The sequence below is a fragment of the Cygnus olor genome, chromosome 1 (assembly GCF_009769625.2).
Source record: "Cygnus olor isolate bCygOlo1 chromosome 1, bCygOlo1.pri.v2, whole genome shotgun sequence".
Taxonomy (NCBI): Eukaryota; Metazoa; Chordata; class Aves; order Anseriformes; family Anatidae; genus Cygnus; species Cygnus olor.
In genome coordinates, this window is record NC_049169.1 from 87,942,523 (window position 1) to 87,949,678 (window position 7,156).

The window sequence follows — 7,156 nt, forward strand, 5'->3', positions numbered from 1 at the left end:
AGCTCATCTTGAATGACCATCCGTCTGATATTTACTGACCTTCCTCTAAGAAAAGGGGGGCATATTACTTTATAATTTTAGTAAGTAAATGTATGACAAAGACGGGAAGCCCCAAGGTTTATTTATATGAACTATTGTGTTCTTTTTCTAAAAAACAAACCTAAGCCAAAAAAATCTAATGAAAAGCTTATATTAAAATCAGCCTTAAAGGATTACCACATTTTTTTAATGATTTTGATACTTGCAGAACAGGTTGTTTTGTTTTGTTTTGTTTTAAAACACGCGACTCCTCTGCACACAAAAATTTTCCAGCCCATAGTTTGCCTTGACAAAATGGAGCTGACAAAATATTTATGAGTTAACTGCCTATTTCTTTCATCATGCTAAATTTTTTCAGCTGTGGAAATATGGTGGTGACTCCCCTAAATGGTGCAGAAAGTAAACGTTAATGCTTGAGTCTTTCTGTCCCAAAGAAAAGCTGCTGTTCAAATGTTCTAATGAAATTGCAGCCATATGTTATGGTTATCAAATATCTTTGCCAGCTGTAAATTAGTAAACACCCTATGTTCTTTCCCATTAATTGCAGATATTTCTCCTTTTTTTGTTAATAAATTTGCATTTGTTAATAAATTTATAGTTCATTTGTTTTAATAAATACTAATTTTACTTCAGTGTTTGTCTGAACAGTCAGGCAACTAGACTTGAATGGTTTATAAATCTGCTGTATTCTTCCCTTCTAAATTACCCATTGTAACTACTAACCTTCTGTTAGAATTGTCAAGAAATGAAGAAGAGTTGTCCTTGTGTTGTATTCTTCCATTTAAAAAAAAAAATCCTGTATATTTCTTAAAACTAAAATAATCTAAGCATTTAGTTGCATGAGCATATGTAAATCTCTATATATTTATATTTAATGCTTAGTAAGGAACATTTGCACTTGCTAATTTTATCCAACCACCACTAGGCAGTACTTTCTGCCCTCTTCCAATGTGTCCTAATAGATCCTTTTTGGAACCCATAAATCTGAGAAAGCTAATTTACTGCCTGGATTTGCTGTATGGCCCGTTATCACTGCTGGGGCTGCTACGTGGTGATATTTCCCTTTAATTCAATACAGAACAATAGTTTTGATGTTGTTACTATTATTTCATCACAAATATTGCTCTCTCAAAATCTCTTCTGGTCTGTTCTGCATAAATATTTAGCCACCTTTCTTGTTTCAGTTGCCCATTTTCTAGTAGCAGGTTTTGTTTTTTTTAATGTTGTTTTTGTTTCTTTCCCCCAAAGTAAAATTATATTCTTGTGTTTGTAACTGTTAAATTACAGATTGGCAACAGGGGCCAGTCACTTAACTGTAGAATGAAACCTCACAAGAGAAGTCAAGAGATGAATACCTACGTGGATATTGCTGCCCTAGCACAGTACTGTCTTTCTCCACCTGGAAAAAGTGCTTTTATATATAAGACATTTACAGAGTTTCATGCCTGGGTATAGAGTTATGGCTATGACCTCAAGCAGCCAGGCTTAACGAGCTTTACCATCATGAGCCTGATCACTATGAACCATAAGTCAGAGTTTATTTAGGGAAATTACCTTGTGAAAATGAAAACTTATGTAAGTAGCTGGGAACCAGATCCTGCTAGAGCTGGGTGGGACCCTGCAGTGATTAAGAGTTTGAAGAACTGAGACCTCTTTGGACTAGTATAGAATATTCCTTCCTGGAGCCCACCCAAGTTGTTTATAAATATTTGTCTCCGTAAAAAGATATATTTTTTCTACTTAAAGAGCTCTTTGGTATATGAACTGTCCCACTGAAAACAGTAAAAGCAAAAAGCCAACTTTCTTAGGTTATGTTTGTAATTATTTTCTGGTTTTGTTTTATTTATTTTTTATCATGTTTTGTGACACTTAGCATCTGTTGCTAACATTACATAGACTGTAAAGGGCACATGACACCATTTCTTTACAATATATAGCAAAATGCCTAAAATGATGATGAATGTTGCAGGTATGCAATTAATATGTTTAAGAAAGTCACTGAAAAGTCTTTTTTCAGGGAAACACCAGGTTTAAAAGAAAAAACAAAGGCACTTGTTTAAACATGTTACACAAATCGGACCTTCAACTGGGGTTGTTATAAATTGTCACAAGTAAGAATATCCAGGCTTTATAGAATGACCCGTTCTTCCCATGTCTCAAGCATGACTTCAGATTCTTCTGATGTGTTGCTGGATGTGTGTTTCAGTTTCCATAAAGTAGGGGAAAGGTCTTCTACTCTATGCTTTTAAGTTGCTTTTAAAATCCCCATTGTGGTACACACCATGAAACTTCTGGTGTATAAACTATAAAATTGGGAGAAATTTATTCTTGGAAAGAGTGGTTGGGCATTGGAACAGGTTGCCCAGGGAGGTGGTGGCGTCAGCGTCCCTAGGGATGTTCAAGGAAAGGTTGGACGTGGTGCTTAGGGACATGGTTTAGTGGGTGATATTGGTGGCAGCATGATGGTTGGACCAGATGACCTTGGAGGTCTTTTCCAACCTTAATGATTCTAGGATGTGAGCGTATTCTATGATGTCATTACCACATCTTGAGCACGGTCTTGGGCAGCCTGCTCTAGGTGGCCTTGCTTGAGCAGGGGGAATGTCAAAAAAAAAAGTGCTGCACAGACAAATGCGGACAGAGTGTACGTTAACACGACCAATTTATTGGCCTCTGCATAGGCTGAAGCTCCAGGATGGAACGGAGTCTCTCCAAGGGTCTGGGTGGTCACTGCCCGCTGCTAACAGGTGTCTCTGTTGTGCTGCTGGAGAAACTGGTGTCGTGCAGCGGCGCCGTGCTGCTGGTGAAGCCTTCCACGGCCTACTCCAGGCTCAGGAAGGAGTCCGAGTCATCTATCTGCACCCCAAACGTGAACTCGATGGAGAGGGTGCTCTTGGAGGCGCTGGCCAGCTTGATCTTGCAGGAGCGGCGGGAGGGCAGCACCGTCAGGCGGCAGTGGTGCGACTGCGGCAGAAGCTCCCAGGCTGCTTTCACCAAGGCCTGGAACCAGCGGGTGGTTTTCTCCACATTCAGGTAGGAGCCACTGCAGAGGGTGCGTAGCAGGCTGGGCTCCTGTCTTCTCCTCAGCTCGTCCTCGGGGTGGTGGAGGAAGCACAGCATGTCCCCCACCAGCCTCTCCCTCGTGCAGGCGCACTCCAGCTCCACGCGCAGGCCGGGCTTCTTTGCTGGCGTCTCCCCATCGGCGCCCAGCTCCGGGTGGAAGGCGTGCCCGGGTGGAGGCCTCAGGGGCGCGAGCAGGCGGTAGAGGACGTTGTCTTCCCGGGCACTCCAGCCTTCGTAGAGGCAGCCCACGCCGATGGCCGGCTGCAGCCGTGGGTTGAAGAGGCAGTTCCTGGACAGTCCTCGGCAGGCACCAAGAAGTTCCTCCACCAGCTCCTCCACCACCTTGCACTTGTCAGCCATGTAGGGCGCCGGCCACTGGGTGCTATCGGCCCAGACTCTGCCCAGATCCCAGCTGTCATCAGCGTCGCTGTCTTCGTCTGCGTCATCATTGTCCTCCTCCTCCTTCCTTGTAGAGCTGCCGTGTTCGCTGCTGCTGCCCATCTCACGTCTCCGTTTCCTGAGCCAGCGGCAGAGCCCAAAGATCAGGACAAGGAGCTCAACCAAGGCCCAGAGCTGCCACTGCTTCAATGAAGTGAAGAGCAGAGCTCCCAGGGCCACCCCCCTCTGCTCCTGGCTCCTCTCCTCCATCTCTTGCACCAGCCGAGCCATGCCTTCAATCAGCTGCTCTGCATACTGCTGCATTGTCTCGCACCCATCTGCATCCAGATGATCGTTCACCAGCCATGGCTTCTGGGCAATGCCCAGCACAGCCAGGGCGAGGAAGATCAGGCGAGCCATGGCTTGCAGGAGGTGCGAACCGCACTCACCGACGGCCAAGGCCACAGTGTGGTGGCGCTGCCTGCTGCTGGCCCTGATGACAGCTCCCTTGCTGTGACTCGTACTTTGTGCTGTCACAGGCACCACAGCTGCATCACAGCAATCCCCCCCACCTCACCTCTCCTCTCTCCTCTCACCTGCTCGTTTCCTTTCTTTCTTCTCTGTTTGTTTTGTTCTTCCTCCCCCTCCCTGCCCCCAAACACACACATCTCCGTTTTCATTTCTTCTCACAGGCAGTTCTGTCTTCACAACATCAGGATGTGCGTGTATTACTGTGAGGGTGACCAAACACTGGCACAGGATGCTCAGAGAGGTTGTGGAGTCACACAATGGAGACAGTCAAAAGCCATCCGGACATGGTCTTGGGCAGCCTGCTGTAGGTGGCCTTGCTTGCGAAGGGCAGGTTCACCAGGTGACCTCCAGAGGCTGATATGCCAGGGGAGCCACCTGCTGTTGCTCTTGCTGTGAGATGGGACTGGTGAGGGTCAGTCACTCTCTCTGGGCACAGATGGTACCCAGCCACAGCTACCCTTGTGTCTGTATCAGAGACAGCAGGCACCAAGCTTTGGCCTTCCAAAGCTTGTCCATATGCAATTAGGAACTGTGACCATGCATTCCAGGGACTGACAAAACACGTCATTCTGATGTAACCCAGGTGTCTAATTTCTTCTTGGTTCATGCTTGAAATCAGTCCTTGGGCAACTGCAACTCCTGCGTCGAAACTGTTGAACATTGCAGTCAATTAGCGGTGCCCGGTACCAGCCCTGGCTGTATCACCTTGTATCTACAGCTCCCTGTCAGGTCCCCATCCTTGCATCTCTAAGCTTGTGTGAAAGTCCTTGCAGCTCTTAGACATGAGAATATTATATCAGCTGGCTTTCCTAGTTTAACTAGATTGGAAACCTTGTCGTAAAAGGAAATGAAATTCGTTAAGCAGGACTTTCCCCTCATGAACCTGTGTTGTCTATGACCGATGACTGCATTGTCCTTCAGGTGTTTTTCAGTAACTCCTAGAATAATTTTCTCCATAGTTTTACATGGCACTGAGGTGAGACTGACTAGTGGTAATGGCCTCAAGTTGCACCAGGGGAGGTTTAGGTTGGAAATTAGGAGAAATTTCTTCTCAGAAAGAGTAGTCAGGCATTGGAACAGGTTGCCCAGGGAAGTGGTGGCATCACCATCCCTGGGGATGTTTAAGGAGAGCTTGGACCTTGTCCTTAGGGACATGGTTTAGTGGGTGACGCTGGCAGTAGGGTGATGGTTGGACCAGATGATCTTGGAGGTCTTTTCCAACCTTAATGATTCTCTGATGTGTGCATATTCTATACCTCAGTTGTTCTTCCTTTCTGAATCTTTGTAGGCCTACCCATCCTACGCATGTGACCGTCTTAACTGAGATCCTTTCATATATGAACTATACCTAATACCTTGAGCATTTTCTGGAAAAAATTTACATTAAATACATTAACTTTTTTATTAGCTGGTCACAGATGCACTGGTATATACATGGTTTACACAGTTGTGCTTATTTTCTAATTTCAATAATTCTTTTTGTAAGTCTTTTATGTCTTCAAAATAATTTTGATTTCTTTACACCTTTTATAGTTTTATATTTATCAGTCAGCTTATAGTCACTTCAGAATCTGCTGGACATGAAGGATAGGCTTTTGCTGAAAGTATTCAGCATTTGCTTTACTATTCTCTCATTGTAGTCAACTGGTATGTTTGCAAAGCAAAATGAATTTGTAGCTATCCTTTTTCTGCTTCTAGTTCAAGATAACCCTTCACAACCATATTATGACCCCCCAGATCTAGAATGCACTGATACTCTTCCACTGCTGTTGGACCATTTGTGCCGCTTAGTTTAAGACCATCCCTTAGATTTTTATAAGCAAATTTCTGCTTTGGAGGGATAAATAGATTCAGCGCTGAGGCATTAGTACCTAAACACAGCTATGTGAAAGTTAGCACTCTGCAAACATTTCTTTCCAGGTGTTAAGCATGTTATTTCAATTGTAGTGCTTGAAGAATGCTTGTGGCTTTAAATTTAAAACGTGCACATTACTTTTAGAAGAGTGCTGCTCTGTGTACATTAGAATAGAAAACAATTGATATAAAATTGATGAAAATATTTGTGCAATATGAACAAAACAGCATGAAGTTCTTGTGGTACAGCCTGCTTTTGCTTTATGAAGTTCATAGTTCAGTTTCCAATAAATCACTTTTTTATGCATTCATGTTCTTGAAGTACAATAAAATAATTTAAGTACCTGTGTTCTCAATAGTCTTTCTATGTAAGAAGGCAATAGTATGTTAATAAATTTATCTACACTGTGTATCTCAGTTGAGATTCTCCATTGATATAATCAGAATGCAATGTTACAGATGCAGAAATCTTGAACTGGGGAAGTGCCTCAATCTGATTTTATCATCTGGAAGAATTTATTCATTGCAACTCAAAGGTGATAAATACCATAATTAAGGTTTTTCAAGCAATTGACTTCTAAACTCTTGACTTACATTTGAAACTTTGTCAGAGGGCTTTGACTGGGGGACGTTTACAGTTTTGCTTACTTTCTGTTAGTTATATCTTTTCTGTATGTCACTGTTTTTGCTTTATGGGAAATTTTTCTTTGTTTTGTTTATGTTTTAGAATGGACAAACAGGTATAGAGGTAGCAGGAGATCGTATTAGACTGTGCTTAGATTTCTGTCATGTGCACTGGCTAGGCTCCAGTGCTTTCACAGGAATGCACATCTGTCATGTATCTCTAAGGCATCTATAGGTTTGGTGTGCAAGCTCCCTCTCAGGCTCCGCTTGCCTTCTGCTGTGGTCCCTTTGTCTATAGACTCTTGCAGAGAAGTGCAGCTGGCTACCTGAGCTAGTTACAGTCCTCATATTCCTGCACCTCTTGCAGACATTCCTATGAAGGAGCTCAAACAAAAATGAAAGCCATTTTGATGAGTTTTCGATGGAATGTTTTCATTTAAAGTAGGAGATCTGAAACAAACATGTTCGTGTATTTGAAAGGAAACTTTGTTACTCTTTTTTTTTTTTCTTCATTGTTTTTAAAACCATTGGAACGTTGTACATAAACACAGAGATACGGTAAATATTTTGCATATGTTCTGTAAATATTAATGGACTGGTTTTGCTTTTGATTTGTATTTAAGCATAGAACAGCTTGATCTATTTTTTTATTTTTATTTTTTCTGAA

General features: G+C 42.8%; 1 protein-coding gene across 1 annotated transcript; it reads right to left on the reverse strand.

Moving 5' to 3' along the window:
- Nucleotides 1-2,859: 2,859 nt before the first annotated feature.
- On the reverse strand, nt 2,860-3,900 carry LOC121072501 (inositol 1,4,5-trisphosphate receptor-interacting protein-like 1). The gene has a single exon (XM_040562156.1). The coding sequence runs from the start codon at nt 3,898-3,900 to the stop codon at nt 2,860-2,862; it is 1,041 nt and encodes a 346-aa protein (XP_040418090.1).
- Between the last annotated feature and the right edge of the window lie 3,256 nt (nt 3,901-7,156).